Here is a 26,440-nt window from a genome sequence, read left to right on the forward strand (position 1 = left end):
ATAGAGAACTCTTGAAAATAAAAGCGAGTGAAAAATTCTTACAAAGGAAAAGGCAGCAGAGAGGCAGTTAAAATCAAAAGAAATTTGGCTTATAAATATAAATGGACAGATATTCCACCACACTCATCATTTTTTAAGGCAAGATCTCACACTGCAGTGTAGGCTTTCCTGGAACTCATTACAATTTAAGAAATATAGATTAATTTAAGGAACAGATAGAGCTTTCATATATTAGACTGGCAAAAATCTGAGAAATGAATATATAGTTTTGGCAAGAAACATACACTCTAATACTTTATTATTCAAGATGTGGGCTTTAGACCAGCAACATCTGCATCAAATGAGAGCTTGTTAGAAAAGAAGCTTCATTTCAGACATACTCAACCAGAATCTGCATTTTAAAGAGATCCTTAGGTAATGCACTTGAGGGCTTAAAGGACAGCATGAAGCTAACACACTGCTGGTGGAAGTGCAAATGACATAACCTCTTTTGATGTTTTTTCTAATTTAACTTTTCATTGATTTTTTTTGTGTGTGTTTCACAGCATGCAACTCACTCCCACTCATCTCCCCGTCCCTACACATCTGCCCTCTGCCCTTACAAGCTCCCCCCACAAGAAAAAAACAGTATTGAATTTAAAAGGAAAGAATATAGAAAAGCCTCATTGTGGAAGTTGTAGTATGACAAGTGACAAGTGAGTCATACAATATACTCTTGAGTTCATAACTCTTTTATTTCCAGACCTCTTATTTGTGCTACACTGTTTTGATACTGGGCCCTCACTAGGAATTCTCTTGGCTGTCCTGTTGTTGTCCTTTGCCATGGAGATCCTGATCCTGTAGCTTTGGATCTGCAGAACTAACCCCTTCATATGTTCCAGCAGATCACAGATGGGGTGGATGTTGGAGTGGGCCAACTCATAGCCCTGTTTCTGGGCCTGGGTGCTCTCTAGCACCAACATGGCTAGCTCACTCTATGCACTAAGCAGCAAGAAATGGAACCAGTTTTCCTGCTCTCATGCCCTCAGGTGGCTCACCCACACCTATTTCACCAGAGCTATCTCTACTGGGTTGCCCTGACAAGGTTCAGGGGTCGCTCTCCTGAGTGCTGCAGCTAGCTCTCTTGCTTTTGTAACCTTAGGGTCAGCTCTCCTATCACAGGTGTCAAGCGGTGAGATTGGGGGCTTCTCTCCTTTGCCCTTGCCACCACATGGTACATGAGGGGTACAGGGCCAGTTTGCCCATTCTAAGGACCCCAGGGCAGGCTCACCCTTACCCCCAACAGCTGTGTCAGCTCCACTGTGCTGCCCAGGGAGAAGATGCATGGCCCAGTTTCCCAAGTGCTGCAGTTGATGGAGGCAGGGTCTGCTATCCCACCTTCTGCAGGTGACAAAATGTGAGAGGGGGGTGACTCTTGGGATTTTAGTGGACCTTTATTACCTCAGTCACATAAGACCCAGTGCTCCATGTGCAGAACTTTGTCTAAAAGATTAATCAAATATAAGTTTGAAGAGATACAAAGATATTCATTGCAGCATTGTTTTCATTAGCAAAAAGTTAGAAATTGCCTCAGAATTCATTATTTGTGTAGCATGGAAATTTTAATGAAATACTACAGTTATTAAAATTTTTGAGAAAGTATTTTAATATATGAAATTACCTCCAAGGTATACTGTCAAATACAAACACTGAGGTTTCAACCAGTGCTATAATATACTTTCTGTGTTCCATTATTAAAATTCTCATTTTAGAGACACTGTAAGTGAAGAGGAGCTTTTAAACAGTGCAGCCAAGGCCACATAGTTAAAGATGGTGGGTTCAACTCTCCTTAGCTTCCCAAGTTGTTAGAACTAGAGACTAAAGTGTGTGTCACCATATCCACCTGAAATTATGTTCTAATCTTTTATCATATTGCTGCTTTGGTGAATACATTTTCAAAGGAGTATGGGAGGCTCTTGTTTTTCTCATACTCACCTTACAATTTGGATGATTTGCCTTCTTTACAAAGCACATGATATAAAAGTGCAGTTTCTTTGCTGGTCCTGATGACAGGCTGAGTACTAAGAAGTTGGATATTCTTCTTTTCCCTTGCATGTATGATCAGGTGCTACTCTAGTCTATTTATTTTGCTATAATAAATACCATATATGGGATCATTGGCAAAGAAGGTACATTTATGTTTTTATAGTTATCAAGGTTGGGCTGTCTTCTGTTAAAGGACTGCATCAGATTCAGTGAAGGTCTTGGCTGGTACTATTTTATAGAGTATTGATTATTACATTACAAAATAGAGTAAGCCTTGCAGTTGAGATCTCTTTTTATAAATAGACTGATGAAATCATTATGGTTCTCTATGTCTGTATGTAATCCTAACTTCCAATGGAAGACCCTACCTTCAAATACCAACAAAATATTTTTTAATATATTTATGTCATTTTACATTTTAACCAAAGTTCTCCTTCCTGACTCCCCCAACCCACAAAATATCAATTTGAGGATTAAGTTCCATATTCTGATTTTTAAAACGTATTTTTATTTTGATTTGCATATAAGGGAGGGTGGATGCCTACAGAATCCAGAAGAGGATACAAGATCCTCTGGAGCTGGAGTTACAGGTGGATGAGATCCATTTGATGTGGGTGTTGGGAACAGAGCCCTGGTCCTCTGCAAGAGTAGCAAGTGCTCTCAACAACTGAACAGCTATCAGTTGCAAATAGCTTCTTGGTTAAGGGTGGGACTTTATACCTGCTTCCTCTTCTGGAATTTTGTTTAGCTTGAATTTGTGCAGGTCTTGTGCAGGTTAACACAATAATCCTTCTGTAGAGTTACAAGGGTCTCACTGATGATCTTCAGAAATCTGTAGAAGGATCACGTGGTTCTGCAGGTGGTTCATGGGTGGCAGAGCCTAGGGTCACAGCAGAAGTGGGTGATACTAACTGGTGGGGATGCTCAAAACAGCAGGCAGGAGTGAGGTCTTGTTGGAGGTGGGGACCCCTACCTGGGGATGACACATAGGATGCTTGGTACTCAGGTGATGGACAAAGAATATCTTAAAGGAAATTATAAGAATGTATGAAGATATTACAATAAAACCTATGACTGCTTACATTTACTCTCCTATATGTGTTTATGTTCTTTGTATACAAAGTATAGATATACCATCAAATCTAGGCTCTATGTAGGAGAGAAACTGTGAGATTTGTCTTTCTTTCCCTTTCCAGTTTACTCATTCTGGTTATTTTCTCCCTCTTTCTATTAATCTTTCCCCTCCCTCTACATTAGTGTGTGTGTGTGTGTGTTAGTCTATATTCCACATTTGAAAATATGGCATTTGTCTTTATTAATGTGGCTTATTTACTCATCATAGTTGCCTCAAGTTATATCCATTTTTTCCACAATAAATTTTTATTCTCTTGATATCCAGTTTTCCCTGGGCCCTTTCTCATGATGAGGCTGTCTTTTCCTCTGTGTTTTTGCTTTTGGCACCTCTGCCAAATCTTCAGTGGATATAGCTACATATGTTTACTTCTGCAACCTCTGTTAGTCTGTTTATCTATTCCTGTGCAGTGTTTTTGCTGTTTGTGTTGTTATATCTCTGTAGTGTGACTTGAGCCAAGCATTGTAATATCTTCAGCATTGACCTTTCTGCTTTGGCCTGCTCTGACTGGTTGGGAACTTATTTGCTTCCATATGAATTTTAGGATTTGTTTTTCTAGTTGTGTGAAGAATGTCATTAGAATTACAGAAGGAATTTCATTAAACTCTAGACAAGTTTGGGTAATATAGCCATTTTTACAATATCTCTCCTATCTTTCTGAGTCTATTGTAATTATAATTTTTTTCTCTTTGATTTTCTTCTCAAGGTGTTTATTGTTGACTTATAGAAAATCTACTAGTTTTTTGTCATGGCATTTATTTTGATACTTGGCTGAAATAATTTATCATATCTTAGATTTGTCTTGAAGAGTCATTAAGGTCTTATACATATAGTATAGTTTGATCTGAAATAGGTTTAATTTGACTTCTTCCTTTCTTATTTATATTTCATTAATTTCTTTCTTGTCTATCTGTCACTCTCTTTGTTTCAGAGATGATTTCTGGTTTTCCTTACTTACTGTAATGTTGTCTGTAGGTTTATGGTATCTATACTTAATGTGTTGTGTATGTTTCTTCTGTTTCTAGCTTCTTTAGGACTTTTATCATGAAGGAATGCTAAATATTATTAGAGACATTTTGTATCTTTTGACCTAATAATTCCACTTTTTTACTATTTATTTCTTATTTATTTATGTGTGGTGTATTATCCTTATATCCCTGGAATGCAACCAATTTGAATTGGTTGTCAATTATTTAATTTTCAAGTATTTACTGAGAATTTTTGTGTTGGTCTTCATAAGGGAACATGTCCTATAGTTTTCTTTTTGTTGTTGTCATTATGATATTATATTTCAGGAAAATGCTAGCATCATAAACTAACTTTGATGGCGCTTAGTGTTCCTTCACTTTTTGTTTTGTGAAACTGCATTAGTTTTCCTTAAAGATTTGGTAGAATCTGAAAAAGAGCAAGGGGAGGATTTGGAGAGAGAGAGAGAGAAGAAGGAAATGGTATAATTAAATTACCAAAAATATTTTTAAAATTCCAGGAATACAAAGTATCGGCAGTGTACCTGTACTGTCTGGGGGAATTTTGTTGTTATTTGAGATTCCTATAAGAAAGCAGACTTTTTTTTTTTTTTTTTTTTTTTTTGAGACAGGATCTCGGTTACCTATCTCCAGTTGGTCTGAAGCTTACGAAATTCCTGCCAGAGTATATGCCATCATGGAGGCCTAAGTTAGATCTTAAATGTTCTCATCACACACACAGACACACACACACACACACACACACACACACACACACACACAAAACCTGTAATAGATGCATTATCATTTTTTAACATTACTCAATGTTTGCTTATGTAAATCGTCATGTGTACCATAAATGTGTAAAATGTGTGTTTGTCAACTGAATTTTACAAAGCTGCAAGAAGGAAATCACATAAATGGCAAGCTTAATGAACTATAAATTTACAAATACTTCAGACTACAAAAATTCCCAGGGGTTTACACAGAATATGGTGCAGCCAGGTTAGGCCTCCCAAGGAAGGCTCATATATGGAGATTGCTTGTCATCCCATATGTCCCTCTGACAAAAACAGTTGTGACCCAGAAAATGCTTTTGTAGTTCTGAAACCTTCTTCATCACAGAGAAGTCCATTCCTACCCCCAGAGGCCAAGAACTTTTCAAGCAGCTGTTGTTTGTTATGTATTTAGCACTGAGAGCAGAAGGAAGGCTCTCAGCATACCTTAGAGGACATGATTCCACATCTGTCTAAGCAACAGGAGCCAGTGGCCTTCAGTAGTACTCTGAAAAGTAATTTTAAAATCTGTTCCAAAATATATGGTCGAGAAAAGGTTCTCAAGCTTGAACATGCATACCTGTACCAGAATTGCACTGAGAGCTTATAGAAACATAGCTTAGTGCCCTCCTCCCTATTTCTAATTCAGAAATTCTAAAGTGGGGCCTCAGAATTTTCTTTCTGATACAGTTCCAGGCAATGCTAATGCTGGTGTCTTAGAAAAAGTTCTGAAAATAACTATTTATGGGGAAAACACAGAAACATGGCTAGAAGACTTAAGTTCAAGTCTTACTTTGTCTCTAAACCCAAGTTTCTTCTTTTCTAAAGTAGTGTTAATTAGGTTATTGTAAGGGTTTAATGGGATCCTGTTTATGAAAGTTCCTTATTGACTACAAATACCACATACCGGTATTAGCTGCTGGAGAGCTTTCTACATGATATTTGATGCAGACTTCATGTATTTGTTCTTCAACCCACTGAGCATGACCTGATAGTAACCTCAGTGTAATTTCCCATTTATCTGTTGCTATGCCTTCCCTAAAACTTGCTCCATATTCTTCTAGCTGTGATCCGATCTTATAGTTCTCAATGGTAAAAATGTGTCAGATGATGTAGCTGAGTAATAGGGCCAGTGCTTGGCATGTATGAGGCCATAGGTTCCATTTCCAATACCCGCCAATAAAATTAACCTGTCAGATAGATTTTTTTTTTTTTTTGCTAATTAGTGCAGTGAAGTTAACTACTACCAAGCAGCAAAAACAAACAAACAAACCAACAAACAAAAGGTGTTTGGAAAGGCATTTTGCTAGGCTAATACTCTGAGAACAAAATCCAGATGTCTGAAACAGTTTAGTATTCAACTGGAGACCCTTAGCAGGGATGTATGAGGCAGTTTCCTGGATTAAGTTATAGATTCCTATAGAACCCTGCCATTTTCCATTAGGAGTTGCTTATTATTCATAGAATAATGTGTATGTCATCTAGAAGATTGGAAAATAATTTAAAAGTGAAAGATAAAATGTTTTTTATTAATCTTTATTTATTTATTTTACATTTCAACCACAGCCTCCCCTTCCTCCTCTCCTCCCACTCCCTTCCTCCACCTTCCCCCACCCACCTCCCCAATCCATCCCAACTCCATATCTGCCAGAAAGAGGCAGGCCTCCCATGGGCATCAGGAAAGCATGGTGTATCAAGCTGCTCTAAGACCAAGCACCTCGCCCTGTATTCAGGCTGGGCATGGCAATACAGCATTAGGAATAGATTCCCAAGAGCTGGACAAAGCACCAGGGACAGCCTTTGCTCCCCCTGCCAGGAGTCTTACAAATAGACCAAGCTATTCAACTGTGTCATATATGCAGAGGGCCTAGATTGGTCCCATGCAGGCTCCCTGGTTGTTGGTTCAGACTCTGTGAGTTTCCATGAACCAAACTAGCAGTTTGTTTTCCTGTGATGTCCCTCATCCAAACCTCTGGTTCCTACAATCTCTACTTCCTCCTACAGCAGGACTCACTGAGCTCTGCCTAATGTTTGGCCATGGGTCTCTTACTCTACCTACTACAGTCAGTCCCTAGATGAAGGATCTCTGATGACAACCATGGTAATCACCAGTTTGATGATGGGGGATGGCCACTTCAGGCTACACATCCAAGATTTCTAGGACTGTTAACTGGAGTCATGCTTGTAGACTTGTGGGAGTTTCCATTGCATCAGGCTTCTACCTAGCTACAAAATGTCCCTCTTTCCAGTCATCTCTCTCCCTCCACCCACCCTCAACCACATCCCTAAGTTCCTATGCCCACTTTCACCCAGCCCACCCAGGAGAACTCCTCTATTTCTTCTTCCCAGGGAGACCTCACATCCCCAGTTGAACCTTCCTTATTACCTAGCCTCTCTGGGTCTGTGGATTGTAGAATGGTTGTCCTTTACCTTACAGCTAATATTTACTTATGAGTGAGTGAATACCATATTTGTCTTTCTGTGTCTGGATACTTCACTCAGGATGATTTTTTTTTCTGGTTCCATCCATTTGCCTGCACATTTTGTGATGTCATTGTTTTTAACAGCTAAGTAATACTCCATTGTGTAAATGTACATTGTACTTATCCATTCTTCAGTTGAGGGACATTGAGGTTGCTTCCAGATTCTGGCTTTTATGAATAATACTGCTATGAACATAGTTAAGCAAGTGTTCTTGTGGTATTATTGGGCATCCTTTGGGTGTATGCCCAAAAGTGGTATAGCTGGGTCTTGAGGAAAATTGATTCCCAATTTTCTGAGAAACCACCATATTGATTTCACAATTGGTTGTACAAGTTTTCAATCCCACCAGCAATGGGAGAGTGTTCCCCTTATTCCACATCCTCTCCACAATAAGTTGTCACTTGTGTTTTTGATCTTAGTCATTTTGACAGGTGTAAGATGGAATCTCAGAGTTGTTTTGATTTGCATTCCCCTTATGGGTAAGGATACTGAACATTTCTTTAAGTGTTTCTCAGTCATTTGAGATTCTTCTGTTGAGAATTTTCTGTTTAGATCTGTACCCTATTTTTAATTGGATTATTTGCATTTTGATGTCTAGTTTCTTGAGATATATATTGGAAATATGTCAGATGAAGAATTGGTGAAGATCTTTTCCCACTCTGTGGGCTGCCATTTTGTTCTATTGACAGTGTCCTTTGCCTTATAGAAGCTTTTCAGTTTCATGAGGTCCCATTTATTAATTGTCAATCTTAGTGTCTGTGCTATTGGTGTTTTCTGTTCAGGAACTTGTCTTTGGTGCCAAAGCATTCAGGCCTATTCCCCACTGTTCCTTCTGTCAGAGTCAGTATAACTAAATTTTTGTTGAGGTTCTTGATCCACTTGTACTTGAGTTTTGTGTAGGGTGATAAACATGGATCTGTTTGCATTCTCCTACATGTCAACATCCAGTTATGCCAGTACCATTTGTTGAAGATGCTTTGTATTCTCTATTGTGTAGTTTTGGGTTCTTTGTCAAAAATCAAGTGTCTAAAGGTGTATGGATTTATGTGTGACCACAGTGGAATAAGCCTAGTTGTAAAACAACAATAGAAACCACAAAAATATACATTGTCATGGAGATTGAACAACACCCTACTGAATAATGAATGGATAATTGAAGAAATAACAAAGGAATTTAAATTTTACTAGAGTTGAATGAAAATGTAAATATATTACCCCAAAATCTACAGGATACAATGAAGATAGTCCTAAGAAGAATGTTTATAGGGAAAACTGCACTTGGGGTATATTGCATAAAAGAAGAATTTAAAAAAAAAAAAATGAGAGAACCCAAAATAACTTCAGAGAATAACTAAGCAGTGTTGTCCAGACTTGGCAAGGGCAGTCACATATGTGAGTTCATAGGAGCAAAAGACCTGTGAAGGATCAAACCAAACAAAATTCCAGCATGAATTTGTGCTGGGAGGTCACAAATTTCAACTTGTAGGTGAAGAGCTATGTGCAAATGATGGCTCCTAGGAGAGAATAAATTTTCTTCAGGGATGTAGTCCCTAAGATGCTACCCCATGCTTCAGTAGGTGGCCCTACCTCCATGCACATATGAACAGCACCAAGTGAGCTCAATGGGCTAAAAAGAAAGAGCACCTGGAATAATGGTTGGTAGAAAAGGGGAGAAATTGGAGGGGAGAGGATAGGGTGGTGTCTATGATCACAGCATATTATATACATGTAGGGTATTTTCAAACAATAAATTTATTTAAAATATTAAATTGCACACATACATACATGCTCTCTCTCTCTCTCTTTCTCTCTCTCTCTCTCTTTCTCTCCCATTTGATTGAGTCTTTGATAAAGAAGGGCATCTGGATCACTAGGCTACAGTATCTTCCAGCTAGCTATCTAGTAGGGAAAGGTATTCAGAGCTCTTTGTCCCTCTGTCATGACCAAGTCTTTCCCCTTTTCTGCCAGATAAACAAGCCATGTATTGTTTTGCAGTGAGCTGACCCCCCTCCCCTAATCTGTAGGCTTCTCTTCCTGCCTAGTGGGCCAGGATATGCTTGGACTTCTTCATGTGTAAAAGGTGGAAAATAATATTTGTGGGGTGGCTAAAAGAGCCACAGAAAGTAAGCAGAGATAATCAAGGACACTCATTGGTGCTTCTTTTGTCCACAATGCATTATGGGCCAGACCACAATCCCATATAATAGGGGTCACATTTTCTTCTTTCCCTGGGTGGGAAAGAGCCATGTCATCTCCTATCCACTGTCTTTAAAGGGGTTTACGAACCAAGAACAAAGACAGGAGGTGCTGTAAAAATATATTGACACCACAGCTTACTAGGACAGCTGGAGATCAGCTCCTTCCAGCAATGCTCTGTTCTCTCCCCTCACAACAGCCATTTGAAAGACTATTTTGGGAGACAACTTCTGAATGGTCAGCCATTTCTCCCTGAATGTATCTACTATTCTCCTACTCCAGGCTGAGTTCTTGTCTTCTCGGTTCTTAAAAAAAGAAGTGCCTTGCTCCAAGTACAGGAGATTATACCCTATTATCTGCTACTCTACTCCACTAAGCAACCATTACCACTCACCATATTTTCTAACCTCTAGAAGCTTCCAAACTGGTCAACTATTGCTCTAGTTCTTATCTTACCTTCCCTTAACACCTTCCTTTTCCCAGGGATTTCTCTGCCTTGTGCCCACCTGCTAATTCCCTCATCTGGGAACTATCCCACCTTCATACCCTTACAGCCTCCCTCCCTTAGCCAATGCCAAGAATATACTTCTACCTCTACTCACTGTTGGCTCAGCTTCACCTGGCCTACCACAGGGTTTGACTGTTGTCAAAATAATTGCTCTTACAGTCAAAATAATTGCTCTTTATTTCTCTCAGATGTGAGGATCAACAAGCATCATCAAATAAGCACTTGTATTGGCTAGGGTTGCTGACTGAAAAGGGGAAGGTATTTGGCAACAGAAGACAACAATAGACTATGGACTCTAGCCTGAGTATTAAAGTAAGCATAGACTTTTTCCTTGTAATTTTTGGGGGGACAGGAATTATTTGCCAGTATGTTGCTACTTACATGGATCTCACAGGAGCAGGAAGGAGCAGGTTCTGTAGAAAGTTATCACCTTGTCCCTATTCTAAATTCACCAAATCAGAGTCTAGTACCCCATGACCCATCTACCCAGTAAAGTGTGACAATTGCTAACTGAAAGTAAAAGTATGAAGTCTGCCTTTGAGCCTTGTCTTAACTGGACCTTTCTCATCCATCCCTGTTTGGATCAAAGAAACCGATTTTCTTGCTACTAATAGCATTGTGTTCATTGTACTCGTTGGTTGAACATAATGACATTTATCAAGTACCTGTACATGCCAATTATACTTTATACACAATGAACGTGAAATTCTGTGACATTCATTAGGCCAAGAAAGTCCATTTGAAGTGAAGTCAGATCCATATTCCCTATAAACTTAGCCCTACAACAGTACTTTTATAAACTGATAAACTTATGTGAGGTACAGAGGAATGCAAGAGGAAGGGACTAATTTCCCCAGAGAGGAAAGGCCCTACCATACTTTTTTTCTTGAGGGAGCTTGTATAAGCCCTCATGGGAGCAATAAATTACCAGAATTGAAACCAAAGGCCAAGGGGAACTGGAGTAGGGATTATGACAAGAAAGCCCTAACTTGACATCCCTAAGAAAAAATAAATTCTGATACCTGGGCCTGGGCTTAGGGATATAATAAATTTGTTCTAGAGTGTTCTCAGTTTTGACCAGCACACATCAGGCTTGGATCTACCACCACTACATTATGTTATGCCTTGGGTGCAAGGATCACTCCTGACAACTGAGTTCATCTTTTATTTTTCATATTTTTTCATGTTTATTTTCATCCAGGGATGCTCCCAAGTGCCACTATTCTAGCATTGGTAATAAGCTCCTTTTCTGGAATTGAAGTGTTTAGTGTGAAATTAAGTTTTCTTTGGAAAAAAACAGATGTTCAGTTGCCTCTTGGAAGTCAAAGACTAAAATATTTGTAAACTTTTGTATCTCAGAAGGAGCTTTACCTTGAAGATGTCTAAGTCAGTGGTCCCTAGCTTTATAAAAATGAGCTATAGTACCATTTCTCTGAATCTGGAGGCTGCTAAGCCTGGCTGAGCTCTCCATTCTTGGGGCCCTGAGGACCTGCGGAGATGGCTGGGTGGGGTCATCTCAGTCCAGGAAGTGCAGGAATTCTTTTAAGTGTATGCGTCTGGGGTGTTTTTCTCTCTCACTTACGTGTATTTTTAAAAATTCTTTTTAGACACCCGCTTTATCTTTCCCAAACATCATTTCCTTGCTCCTTTCCTGAGTTCTAGCAGTGGCCATGGGCCCAGCTTCCTTATTGGTCTCTGAGCTGTGGATGGGATGGGCCAGGGCACAGAAGAGGTAGGAGGGGGTGGAAGGGGGTGGGAGGGTAGGGAGGGTAGCTGCTGGAACTGCCTTTCCTCCTTCTCTTTGCCACTAGGGCGCTGGCTGGTTCCTGGAGCAGTGTTTTTACTCTTATCCAGCCCTTGACACTGGCAGACATTCCCTAAGGCTGTGGCCACAGAAAAACCCAAGCAACCTTATAGCTGTGGCTTGCTGTCCACTTGAACTCTTTGGATGACATTTAGGATCTTGGGCTGCTGGCCTCACACCCAGGAAGGTCTTAATAGAGTGCTGATAGTCCCCAGCTAGCGAAGACACTGGAGTGGTTGATGATGAGACTGTGAGCTAGCTGGATACGCCAATCTCTCATAAGCCATCTCTCCTCTGAGCAACTTCCATGGTAGGTACAGCCACAGTTTTCAACTTTTTTCTCCTCCTGCTGTCTTTCTTCATTGTCTTGGTTTTCTTCCAAAGACAGGCATTTGAGGATGATAATTTATAGACTATGTTCAGTCATAGTGCCTACCCCAGCTTTAGGAAAATGGATGAGGGTTCCAGTCATCCCTATATTGGGGGTGGGCTGTATAATTGATGATTGAGCTTGTCTTACACTACCCATCTCCCATGCTTTGTCTTCTCCATTGGATGAGATAGTTTTAAATCCAGACCCACCGAGACCTCCTTTTTCTTTTTGCTTCTTGAGGTATGGTTATGTCAAGCCTTAGGCATATAAACTTTATGACACTGAGTCCTTTGGGTAGGAGGGGAAATATGGTTTTCTAGAAAAACCTTGAGTATCTGAGTCATTTTTTTCCTTCAAATTTATTATTCATATGTGACTGCGTACCAAGGCATCCTGTGGAAGTCAGAAGACAGTGTCTCTTTGGTGCTCCCCTTCTACCTTTATGTTGGTTCTGGGGATTGAACTTTGATTATCTGGCTTGTGTGGCAAATGTTTTACTTTCATAACCACCTTGGTAGTCCCAGATCTGAGTTTTGACCCTAATTCTAACCATAGATCTAGTTGCTAGCTATGTATTTTTGGCAAACAGTTTAAGATTTCTGTATCTCTCTTTCTTCATTGATAAAGTGGGCAAACAAATGGTTCTTACACATGACATTGAAGTGAGGATTAAACCAGCTAATGCATATGAGGCACTTAGTACCTGGCATAACTTCAGTGTTCAATAGAGGACCCTGTTGTATTGTTTTGCAGGTTTATAGACTATTTGTGTCTAGCACTATGCTAATCAATTCCATACATGGGACTTTACCACACTATACATAGCTCATGAGAAATAGATGGTCATCATCCTATTTTACATATAAAGAATACACAAATACACAACTCAAGCTCTGTTGGTGTACTAGAGTACTTGCTTTGCATACATGGTCCTAGGTTCCAGCCCACCCCCTTGCCCCAAGTAAAATCTGGCACCTCAGAAATGCCTTGGACAAGGTCACACAACTAGGGTTTGAGTACAAATTTGTGTTGAGTCTAGGACAGTTCACAAATTATAATAGGCCATGTACTAGGCTTGTGGACTCTTTCTTCTCTTTCTTAAACTAGTATTAATTAGTACTCGATCTGGCTCCAGCTCTTTTTGCTGAGATTTCCTTCCTCCCGGTGTTTATTTTTTTTTCTAGTATCCCCAGCGTCCTCCCTACCTTCCTTTGTCTCCTGTGGGATTATTTTCTACTCCTAGAGAAATCCTAGAGATTGTGGGGTCTTTATCAGCTACTGTTTTAAGTCTGGCAAGGGAGTAATGCAGCAGAACCTTGACAGAAGTTTCTCGGGCACACTTGGTTGCAAGTGCCCTGAGCTATCTAAATGGACAAGTTTGAGGTAATAGCTAATATTGTAGTCCATGGTATTTAGTAACCACTTGGTAAAACACTAAACTATTTACTGGATGCTTTGAGAATACTTCCTCTAATACCACGTTAACATAGGCATGTAAGAATGCTGCTTCTAATTCCCGTAGTAAACCAGCCAAGTGATAACCACTCTTCCATTTTTCAGGAAAACAGTAGCTTGAGTGACTTGACCCTTACAGAATCACACATGTAAAATACTGGTTTAATATAGTTAGTGGGACAAAACTAATATATGTGAAATGTTGATATGCAGTACAAAATAACATGATATGATGGACTACATCACGAGGGCTACATTAGCTGAGATAGACTTTCTGGAGGAGATGACACCAGCAGTATGTATTTATTTAATTTGTACAGTATCAAAAACATCATGTCCACAAAGATACACCTTTAGGAATATCTCCTTTATTTCAGATTGTACTAGGTGTTTTCAATGTGTGTCCATCCAATTCTTTTTTTTTCCCACAAATCTCAACCCTTAAGAATATCTCCTTTTAACAGCTATGGAAATGATAGTTCTGAGAAGTTGTCCTTTGTTGATAAAGTTGAGGTTCAAATCAAAGCAGTCCAATCACTGGGGTAAATTCTACTAGAAAATGAACACCAATAAAGGGTAGTTGGGAAAGAGAAGAGCTAGCTACAGGGTGTGATAGAGCCTATAGAAACACCAATACTGGGTAGTTGGGAAAGAGAAGAGCTAGCTACAGGGTGTGATACAGCCTATAGAAACTTGGAAAGTCTGGTCCAGTTTATATTTGAAGCAGAAAAGTGTAAGAAATTGGGATTTAGTGGTAGAGAATGCCCATCCAATTCAGTTGTTATTTAACCTGGTAGAACCTAAAAACCACGAATGGAAATAGAACAAGAATATACGCTTTGACAAGTGGACATAATGCTTTGGATATAATGTTGAGGGCATGGACTAGAATTGAAAGGTAGTAGTAGGTTCAGGAAGGAGAATTGTGACTATAATGGTAACAAAATGGAGGATAAAGTGAGAAAAGAGAGAGAAAATGGAGAAGGCAGACAAGCCGAAAATATCTCATAAAAGAACACTTAAGATAATGAATAGTCTGTTAACCTGTTGGGAAGATCAATGCTTACTAGTTCATACTGTGGACTCAGAAGAATCTCAGAAATCCTGGATATGGAAGAAGGACCCAAAATAGCAAAGGTTCCCTATTTCACACCACAGTCTCAGTGATTAGAAGCTTCAGATATAGTAGGTGTATACAGATCTAATACTAATCCCAATACTACACATCCCTCCAACTAGCAGATGTGTGGTAAGTACTTGTTGACCATGTGAATGCCCTATGAGAGTAGCAGCAGGGTCTTCCAGCACCACAGCTTTGGGTGTGATATTCCAACCAAGCATGAAGCAAGTGAAGCACCATCTGAGACTTTCAGCCTTCTTGCTGTGTGTGCTCAGTGTTCTGTCACAGAACAATGTGATTATGAGGGTAGGGCTTTACCACAAATTTAGTCACTACTGCAGATCTATAGCTCTGATGTTTGACAAATAATCTTCCCTGCCATTCTTTCTATAACTTTCCTTGTCTGTGTATGCATCTAGCAAGGTTTCCTTCTTAGGACGACCTTTTTAGGCTTTAGCCTTGTGCTGTCTGAATCTTCAGAAATTTTGCATTCCCTGAGGGGCTACAGTCTTCCCATTTGACTTGCCTGCCATTGCTCATGGGATATAGAGAATTTATTTATTCCAATGGATAGCTTTCTGACAACAGATGTCCTTATTTGTACCACCAGTGACTCTGTGAATAAATTAGTAAATAATCTATAATTCATGTATCTTTCTACTATCTACTTACTAGTATGTTTGTCTCACAGTGTCATTCACCTGCCTAGCTTCTGCTGATATTTCTAGTTTCCACTTATATTACTATAAGCAGAGTTTCTGACATTTATTTGTCCCTCTGACATCTCTCCTTGTCTCTTGCATCTCTCTGGCCCTTCTCTGCCCTCTCCCTATAGTCTTCCCTCTACTCCCTCATCTGTATGTCTTCTTTCTCCTGCTTCTATTCTCCCTCCCATCAGATGTCTCTTTATCTCTTACTTCTACTATGTCCTGGGTTATCGTTCCCATTTCTATGGGTGGCATTTGATCATGTGCAGTATGCCAGTTGGCTTGGATAGGTCTTGTATAAGAAAGACAGTGTAAGATTTGCCCCAGACCAGAACCTCTGGTTATATTTGGGACCTTGACCTCAGACCTGTTTCTAGTTATTTGCAAAGAAAAATGGGAAGATTGATCATAATGATATTTTTCCCTCAAAGGCAAATACTGGTAGGCTTGCTATTCATTGATCAGCAGCTTCTTGCATAGTACACAAAGTTCAGTGATAATCTACTGTGTTTTTAGCATTAGTGTACATACTTGGATATGTTTTGTTTGTTTGGTTTGGTTTTCAAGATTGGGATTTTCTGTGTAGTCCTGGCTGTCCTGGGACTCTCTCTGTAGACAGGCTGGCCTTGAACTCACAGAGATCCACCTGCCTCTGCCTCCTGGGTGCTAGGATTAAAAGGTATACATCACCACTGCCCAGCAATTCCTGGATATTATTAGGAACAAAACATTTCCATTGAAGCTGACATTTTATGTCTTAAAAAATCATCCATTGGATAAAGGAAAATTGAGTAGTAGAGCTAAAGGGAACACTTAGATGTCTATACTAACTCCTTGGAAGATAATCTAGCTCATTGAATGGAAAAAGGGGGGTAGGGATGGAAGTCACTTGGGAAGTGATTTCAACACTGACTTCCTTGCTCTTTCTTGTAGGAGAAACATCCCAGTCAGTAGGCCGCACTCATGGCATGTGGCCAAGCTATTGGAGGGGTGCCCTGAAGCGGCCACCACCATGCATTTCCCTTCTGAAGCCTTCAGCTTATCCTGGCATTCTGGTTGCAACACAAGGTGAGTCACTCTCTTTTGCTTTTTTCCCTGTTGGATGGTTTAGAGCTGAAGTGGTGTAACAGAAAACGGCATGACCATCTAAAAGTCCTGGGCTTTTATCTAATTGAATGGCTGACAGGCTAGCATCATGACTTTGAGTCTGTATCTTTACTTTTTGATAGTGTTTCCTAGAAGTACCTCATTTGAATCACAAAGATAACCACTCTGCCCTGATTCTCATTCTATTTCACTAGTTATACTTTCTCAGATTATCTTCCTGATTCCTGTGTGCAAGTGTGGGGGGGGGTGATTCCTGTGTGCATGTGTGTGTGTGTGTATGTGTGTGGCAGGGGGGAGGGGTATTTGTCTATAGTCACTCTCTAGGAACTCCCTCTAGTGATCATTAGTTCTATCACAGAGCAGAAATCTCCAAAGCAGGGACCTCCCCAGTTCACACGGTCCAGGCAGGGAGCTTGATATCCATTTCTATTGAAACAACTACTCAAGGAACAAACCACTTGTTGTTTATTTTTTTTCCCAAAGTTGCAAAACCAGCCAAAGTGTAGTGCTCGGTTGCATTTTCCCTTCAATAATCAGATCGCCCTTCCAAGAGTGGTTTTTTGTTGTGGGGGGGGTTCAAGGAAGCTAAGGGGTGAGTTTTCCCTAACTTGGTAATTTTATTTGGTATTGGAAGCCAACCAGTGTCTGATGGCAGAGGCAGTTTGTTCTAGAAGAATACACAGACTTCTAGATCTGGCTCTGGTCTCTCTCTCTCTCTCTCTCTCTCTCTCTCTCTCTCTCTCTCTCCTCTCTCTCTCTCTCTGTGTGTGTGTGTGTGTGTGTGTGTGTGTGTGTGTGTGTGTGTGTTCCAGCAGAAAAATGAGCTGAATAGCAGGTTCCCTTGCCAACAAGAAATTAATGTATTACTAACTCAGAACCAAGTGAGAAAAGTGATTAAAATCATTCAATGAGCAAGACTAAGGGAAAACTCATCCAGAAGTCTTATGGGCTGCTATTACAGCTCAGCTGTGTCTTGATTTCTGAGCTATGGCCTTATTGAGAGCAACCTGCAACCCCTGAGATTCTAGTCAAAGAGAGTTAATGACATTTCTTGGCTCAGTCTGGCTATGCATTTGGGAAATGGCACTTAACCTTCAAAATGATGTCTTTCCCTTGGTCTTCCTTGTGTGCTTTTGCTGTTGGTAGATAAGGGAAGTATGGGTGAGCAAAGCCCACTCATAGATCATTCCAACAAGGAGAAAGGACATTGATAACATGACAGCTGAGAGCAGCTGCTGCCATGTAGTGAGCCCTTGGTGGATGCCTGGGCTCTGACAAGGGCTCTTTGTTTCTTATTTAATTTCATCTACACAGTAAACAGACTGGCAGAGAGTTTACTCATTTTTTTCCATTTGAAAGTGTTATCAGACAAGAGCTAAAACTTTGGATTGAGAGAGTCCTCGGTTCTAATTGCAATTCAGCAGCTTGCTGAAATAGTTTGCTTTACTTCATGACTTAAAAAGTGAAGGAAATAATCTCATTTGGGCTTCAAATGGAAGACTGTAAAAGGCCTTCAGTAAATAATCAAAAGTCTATTAATCAAGAAAAATAGTAGGTTCAGAGGATGTAGCCCAATAACAGCACTCTACCTTAGCATGTTCCAGGCCCTCAGTCCCACCACCAGCACTACAAATAAAGTGGTATGGAATTTCCATAATAAAGGAGCATTTAAACTCCATCCCTGACTGTGACACTAGTTAGAGTTTGTAAAAATTATCTTCTCAAAGTCACTTCCCTCTGTGGAGCTTGTTTCATTGATACCAATGGCTTTCAGAAGTGTGATGAGGCCCAGTAGCTTGCTTATAAGAAGCCCTGACTGTGATTGTGATGCACACTCAGGTTTAAGAATCGCTGCTTTATGAAATGGTCTGGCTGAAATCGAATCAGTGCCATTGGTCTCTCTAATGCTGATGTTTTGGACTGTCTCTCCTGGCAGAGAACAATACTCTGACTTGACAGTGACTATTCAGAGGCAACTTAAGACTTGCTCTTAGCAGTGACATAGTGCATAATCTCCATGGCATCTCCCCATTCTTTGGGATGTTTGCTCATTCTTCCTCTATAGGAAATCTTGTCTCATTTTGTCATATTTCTGTGGTATGCCTGTGTCAGTCTCCTTACTTGCTTCTCTTTTTGACCCCTTTGTCTCATTTTCCTTTCATTTGTAGCATGGGTGGTTCTTACTTGACCTGCCCTTTTTCATGGTGGACTGGGCAGAGTAGGAAAAGTGTCAAATTGCCTGGCTAACTAATGTGTGTACTTTGTGTCTTACAGTGACGTGTGTGTACAGTGGTGCCCCCTCTCCCGGCACTGCAGCACTGAGAAAAGCAGCTCTATTGGAAGCATGGAGAGCCTGGAACAGCCAGGCCAAGCTACCTATGACGGCCACCTCTTGCCTATTGACCAGAACATGTACCCCAGCCAGCGTGACTCAGCCTACAGCTCCTTCTCAGCTAGCTCAAATGCCTCTGACTGTGCCCTGTCCCTTAGGCCAGAGGAACCACCCTCCACAGACTGTGTCATGCCAGGCCCAGGGCAAACTAAAGCCATCGAAGGCCAATCTAATGTATCTGAGACCTCAGGAAGTAGCCACCATACCAGTGGGGGCCATGTAACCTCCACTTCTCATGAATCATTCTGCCCAGAAGAGGGCCAGCACTCAGAACCTGTCAAGGTGGTTCAAGGTCCACCAGAGCCTCCAGTGAGGCGGGACAGCCTTCGGGCCTCTAGAGCCCAACTCCTCAATGGAGAGCAGCGTCATGCATCTGAACCTGTGGACTCTTTGCAACAGAAGGAGAAACAAGGCTTAGAGACGATGCTGCCTACAAGGAACCCTAACCAGTTCTGCTGCATTAGTGGGCAAGACCAAATGACAGGTGAGGATCACCAGAACTGTGAGCTCAGCCAGCCTTCTGAATCTAGCCAGGAGGACTCAGAGCATCTATTGATAGAAGGCTCCTCTAAAGCTCTTGATTCCCTGAAAACACATGACAAAGTTTCCAGCAGAGAGTTCAGCCTACTCAAGGAGGCTTCAGCAGATTTGGCTAACACTTTAACCTTTGGTGCAATTCCACGCCTCCGAGGAACCACAGAGCATCGTCATAGTGCTCCTGAGCAGCTGCTGGCGTCCCACTTGCAGCAAGTGCACCTTGATTCCAGAGGTAGCAAGGAGATAGAGTTGCTAACTGGGCAGGATGGGCACCAGTGGACTGTGTCCCCTTTGCACAACAACTCTAAAGGAAAGAAAAGTCCAGGTCTCCTCACAGGAGACACTCAGGACCATCCTAGCAAAGAAAGGAAGACCAGGCCCGTAGATGATAAGATGATGGGTTTGGTACACCAGAGCCAAAGTGCTACCCCACTTGGAGAGGTTGATGGACACCTCCCAGAACAAACTTACTCAGACCCAAACAGAGCAAGCAGAACAGGCAGTGACTTGGCTATCCAGCAACCCTCTGCCACTTGCTCTTCTATTCAACAAGCCAGAGACTTCTTTTCAAACTCTAAAGTAGCTGGCCACACAGAAGCAACTGAAGAAGGAGACAGTGAGGCCAAGGAATGTGGCCAGTTGGGTAGCAGAAGAAGTGGAGGCCCCCGGGGACGCTCCATCCAAAACCGACGAAAGAGTGAGAGGTTTGCTACCAATCTTAGGAATGAAATTCAGAGGAGGAAAGCCCAACTCCAGAAAAGTAAGGGCCCATTGTCACAATTGGGTGACACTAAGGAGCCAGTTCAAGAGACTCAAGAGCCTCCAGAGAGCCCTCCACTCTCTGCTTCTAACTCATCTCTTCTACCTTCATATAAAAAAGTCCCTAGCCCCGGAGACAAGCTCTTCAACAAGAACATGATTCTCAGGGCTAGGTCTTCAGAGTGTCTCAGCCAAGCCTCCGAGAGTTCCAAAGCTAAAGTAGGCTTAGAGGGAAGAATAAGCCCTGGCCAAAGGTCTGCCCAGTCTTCTTTGGGTCTGAACACCTGGTGGAAGGCATCTGACTCATCTTCCTTAGACACTGACAAAGTAAGTGCTCCCCAGGGGGTCTGTGGAGGTCACTGGAGATTGTCACCAGAATATAACCCACAACCACAGGTGCTGTTATCCACAGAAGGTCCTTCCAGCCCAGATGACAACAAGGAATCAAAGACATCTACTGCTCAGGCTGGGGAGGAAGCCGTCCTCTTGCCATTTGCAGACAGACGAAAGTTCTTTGAAGAGAGCAGCAAATCCTTGTCTACATCTCATTTGCCAGGCTTAACTACTCATAGCAACAAGACTTTTTCCCAGAAACCAAAACCCATAGACCAAAACTTCCAGTCAGTGAGCTATAGGGAATTGAGATGCCATCCCCTGGACCAATCATATCATTCTACAGACCAACCATACCATGCTGCAGACCAATCATATCATTCTATGTCACCGCCTCAGTCAGAAACTCCTACTTACCCAGAATGCTTTGCTACCAAAGGCCTAGAAAATTCCCTGTGCTGTAAGCCACTGCACTGTGGAGATTTCGATTATCACAGGACCTGTTCATATTCCTGCAATGTTCAGGGAACTGTAATGCATGATCCTTGCATTTATTGTTCTGGAGAAATCTGTCCTGCATTGCTAAAGAGAAATTTGCTGCCAAACTGCCTCAACTGTAGGTGCCACCACCACCAGTGCATTCGTTGTACTGCTTGCTATCATAATCCTCAGCATGGTGCCCTTGAGGACAGCAGCCTGACATCTGGCAATGCTTGGAAAAAACCCAGGAAGGCAGCAATACAGGTGAGGACTTGGTTCATGGGTGAGTGAAATTCATTATTCTAAAATATAATTGTAATTCATTACAATGATGTAGCCCTTTCTCTACATTCAGCCACCAAGACTGCAATATACACATGCAACTTTAGAGATTGGGGAAAGTAATTTTTGCTCCTTAAAAATAACAGAACTGGAATTTGTTCTGACTGTAAAATCAGTATCTGAGTGACATTCAGCAAACCATGAAACAATTATAATTTGAAGTTCCATGATTTTTAAAGGGAAAATATATTCACTTATAAAATAGCTAGTAATAATAAAAATTAAAAGGTAGGATCCACATGCAAGAAAACACATGTACCATTTGTATTCTTGAGTCTGGCTTATTTTGCTTGATGTAATATTCTTTTTAGTTCTACCCATTTCTCTGCAAATGGCATAATTTATTCTTTTCTTTATGACTAAATAAAATTTCATTTTATATAGTGTGCAGAGGATTCTAAGTTCTGCCACAGATATACTTGCACACCCATGGTTATCACTATAATGATCACAGTAGTTAATGAGTAGAACCAGCCTAGATGTCCATCAACAAATGAATGAATAACATAGCTCTTCTGTTGGACAAAAAGGTAGAGAACAGTGTTTGCCAGTATGTATTCATACAGAAGTTGAAGGGAACAGGGCATGAAAACACATTAAGTAGCTTGATATGGATTTACATGAGTATATTCATCAACAACCAACAAATGTGCATTAATAGTTGTACATGTCATGGGAAACACATTTTGCCTAAAATAATACAAGCAAATGATAAACTTTAATATGCATGCTAAAATATTCTTGAAGTATACTCATGTATACAAATTATTTTATATTTCCTACCTATGCATCTTACACATCTTTTGCTTTACATATGCCTAAGATTCCAATTAAGCTTTGAAGCTGTAGTCAACAATATTGTTTTCTGAGTATTAAATTAAAATACTTTGTTACTTCTACATATAAGTACTGTTGGACTTGATTATATATTGGCTTCATGTCCTGTAACCTTGCTAAACTCACAAATTCTAGTACCTCTTTGGTAGGTTATAGAAGATCTTACATATAGGAAGTCACATCATCTTGGAATAGAAGGAATTTTTATTCTTTTTTCTCATGTTCTGTATGCTCTTTCCTGGTGAAGGAAGCCTAACTGATTTTCCTGGGATCCCAAATCCAGTGTCCAGGGAGCAACAGTGTTGCTATTTTCAATGCTTCCCTGTGATGTTTGGTGGCTACAGTCTTGTAATGATTGTTCTGTAATTGTCCTTAATCTGGTTGAAAGATGCCTCTTTAGTCTTAGCATCAGAGGATCTCTTTTTAAAAAAAATTAAGAATGGATTTGGGGTCCTTTCAAATGTTTTCCAATTTCTTTGAAGATGCCCACATCATTTTAATTTTGTCTAAATTTATAGTGAGTTTATATTGATTGAGTTTTGAAATAAGTATCCACCTAACATTTCCAGAGTAAACCCCACTTGGTCATAATGTAAAGTTTTTTATGCTGCTAGATCTGGTTGATTTGCATTTTGTTAAGGCCCTCTGAATCTACATTTATTATAGATTTTAGTCTGTATTATGAAATCTTTGGGTTTTTTCCCTAACTAGGTAATGCTAGCTAAATGAGGTGGGAAGCAGTGCCTGCGCTTCTGTTTCCAGGAAGAATTCGTACAGCACTACTGTTATTTCTTCTGTAGGCATGTAGTAAAATGTATCACTGAAATCATTTGGGCCTGAATTTTCTGTGTGAGAATGTTTAAAACTGCCCATTAATTTCCTCAATAGAAACAGTTATTGAGATTATTTGTTTTTTTTGTTTGTTTGTTTGTTTTGTTTTTTGTTTTTTTCTTGAGTGAGTTTTGGTAGCATGTAGCTTTTGAGGAATTACTCTGTGTTGTTCAAGTCTTTACATTTATGCAGATAAAGTAAGTTGTTGGGACCTACTTTGAAGGGCATCAAAGAACTTAAGATGTAGTGGTTGATGAATAGAGGAGTAAATAGGTACACAATAAGGTAAATAGAGCAAAAATGTTAATTGTAGCATCTAGATAGAATACATGGATATTCACAGTAAACTGCTTTCATCTTTTTGACATGTTTGAAAATATTCACAATGCTGAAAAAATAGAACAGGAAATATAGATAATTCCCAAAATGCATTGAAGCTGAAATTAGACTGAGTTTAAATTCCTTCCCCAGAATTTATAGTGCCTAATCTTGCCCATCTAAAAAATGAAGATAATAATAGCACCTGCTTCATAAGTTGGATTCAATGGTGAACACGTGCATGGCCTTTAGAAAAGTGACTGCTAAACAGCAATCATTCTATAAGGAAGCTATTTTAAGATGAAGGGGATTTTGGCTTAGCTTGGAAATCTTCGCTAGTAGAAGTACTGTCCTCATAAGAAAGTAATAGGGAAAGGGGGTCGAAGGTGAATGGAAAAAAGGGAGAGGATGACTACAGGGGTGTTGTCTCAGGAACAGCACCTCCAAAGGAGAAGGAAGTTCCATTGACAGGTAGCAGAAGCTGGCTGTGCCTCTTTTGTACTTGGAGGAAGGGACACATTGGGTTCCTAATGTCTGTTAGACTGGCTAGGCATATCTGCTTAGACACTAGGCTTTCAGGTTTGTGGATGGCTATGTATGTAGGAACATCCCATTTCTACCATTGTCACTGGAATCCTATATTCCTGACCCTGTGAGGCATGCAATGTGGGTTTAGACACTCTAGCTCTGACAGCTAAGGTAGTTGCTGTGGTGACTATCTGATAAAGGCTGAGAGCCCGCTCTTTCTGCCATGAAGAAGTTTGGAGAGCTAACTAGTTCTGGCTCAGTAGTGTCTAGAAAAGTGAAATCAGCATATAATTACATCATGCATACTTTAGGCCAGTTAATTTTACATTTATCACCAGTTGATTTCACCTTACACTTACAGCTGAGAAATCGAGTCTTAGAGAGATCACACAGCTTACAAGGTACAGAACTGAATTTGAACGACATGAAAACAACTTGTAAAAGCCTGTCCACTGGATTCTGGGTGCTTTAGATGTATCAATGCATTGAGTCATCTAGCAACCAAGAAATAGGTACCCTTGTCATGAATATGCTATCATATAGCAAGTACCATGTATTTATGGCATAATGCTCACAAATATTAATATATATGGGTATAACATGTAGTATCAATGTATACATATATAGCATATGTTTATCACGTATAACATATATGTACATATGCATTAACATATGTGTACAATATAACAAAGTTAAAGGGGAGTGTGGGTCATCCACTTGATGAAGGACAGATGCAGAAAATGAAACTCTGCTTCTAACTGCACAGACTGTGTTCTGAAGTGTGTTCTTCCTGCCTCTCTGTAAATAGATTGCAAAGCATAGGCCTTCTCCCGTGGAGGAAACAGGCTGGCTTCTAGCAATATCACTTTCATGAAGACAGAAAGTGCTACTGTGATCCTCAACTGCTTTACCTATTGTGTTATTGCTTCTTTGGTTCAAAGATCACAGACCAGTTATAGGATACTAAGTGGCTCAGGCAAAAGAGAAAAGTAATACTGAGAATCTTAAAAGGTCAGTGAGAGTGGGTGGAAGTCTTTATCTGATTTACCACTGCTATTTTCTAAGCGCCTCCACAGGACTAGACAGAACGTGCATGGGAAATGCTGGCTTGTGTGGCACATTATAGTGCCTCTGTGGACAGTGACACCTCACAAACATGTCAAGACAGACAGAATGTGAAGTACAAATTATTTGAATTGCTCAGATGTGCCCCAAAACAGACGTTCTCTGGTTTTGTGAAAGCTGGAATCAGAAAATACTCCACACCTTTTTCATACTAACATCCAGAATGAAGTTTTCTTTGACGCAGAGTCTGCATTGTTCAGGCTGGTCTTGTACACTCAAGTGGCCTTCCTGCAACAGACTCACAAGTGCTGTGAGCCTTCTGTATAGCTTGTACCATGCCAGGCAATCTCTACACAGCTCCTTTGATCTTCACTGACAATCTTTATTTGCCACACAGCAGACTGAGGTTTGAAGTGGTGACAGAACGTCCCTCACATAGCACAGATAATAAATGTCTTTGCCAGTATAACTGACACCAAAGACCTATGTCATTCTGAGTCACCAGGTGTTTGTCTCCAAAAGAGAGGCCTGCTGGGGCTAAGGCAATAAACCTTGAAAAAGACTAATAATAACAGTATTGGAGCAAAATGAATTTAGAAGATCAATGTGGCTTAGGAAAAATGCCTTCTCTTGGGCTAAGCTTTGAGTCTCCAGGTGGAGGGTTGCTAAATGCAAAGTCAGGAGAAATCTGAAAAGCAAACATGCATTCAGGTTCAGGCTCTAGAGAGAAGAAAGCGGATTTTTTTTACAAATGGCATATAGATGAATAATTCAGGAAAATATAGCCACGGTAGGCAATCTATACTTCTATAATATGTGAACCGGGGCACCCAATCCTCAATGTCCCTGAGATGAACTCATGTCAGCCCTTGTCTGAAGATGTGGCCAGAGGAGTAAGAGCAACTGCAGGATGAGGATAGCTGACATCTCTGCTCTACCTTTTCCAAGCCTGGGAGAGGGTTTCTGCAGCAGGACCTCTTGCCCTCAAACCCCCCTGCAGGTCAGTGCTTCCAAGAAGATGCCTTCTAAATTGGAAGAAGCAGGAAAAATGAACAGGTTCATCCAATAGGACAAACAAAAAGATCCCCAGCCCTCAGTGCAAGCAAGAGCTAGGGCAAACAGCAAACATGCTAAACTGGTTTTTGGAGTGGTTTGGGAGGGGAGTGAAACAGGAAGGAAATTCGACATTCTTAGCCCACAGTGTCCAGGTCCCTGAGTGCTTTCTGGATATCTGCATAACCGCAATGGCTCAGCGGGCTTCCCAAAAGAAAGGCAGCCTTCCAAGTGGACATTTCTGGAGCCTGTCTGGGAGAGTCCATGCTACCAAACAAGGAACCTGGCCAGGCTGCTATTTTTGAAACTACCT

General features: G+C 40.7%; 1 protein-coding gene across 5 annotated transcripts in view; it reads left to right on the plus strand.

Moving 5' to 3' along the window:
- The window catches only part of Shroom4 (shroom family member 4), a 205,875-nt gene that overhangs the window by 137,099 nt on the left and 42,336 nt on the right, over positions 1 to 26,440 (plus strand). For 4 of the 5 annotated variants that reach the window (XM_051178510.1, XM_051178512.1, XM_051178514.1 and 1 more), the window contains 2 exons: positions 16,479 to 16,613; positions 18,927 to 21,417. In XM_051178510.1, the coding sequence (XP_051034467.1) occupies positions 16,479 to 16,613; positions 18,927 to 21,417 (2,626 nt within the window). Of the gene's footprint in view, positions 1 to 11,899; positions 12,201 to 16,478; positions 16,614 to 18,926; positions 21,418 to 26,440 lie in introns of those variants that run through there. The other variant, XM_051178513.1, reaches the window with a different exon arrangement.

Source organism: Phodopus roborovskii, unplaced genomic scaffold (assembly GCF_943737965.1).
Source record: "Phodopus roborovskii unplaced genomic scaffold, PHOROB, whole genome shotgun sequence".
Taxonomy (NCBI): Eukaryota; Metazoa; Chordata; class Mammalia; order Rodentia; family Cricetidae; genus Phodopus; species Phodopus roborovskii.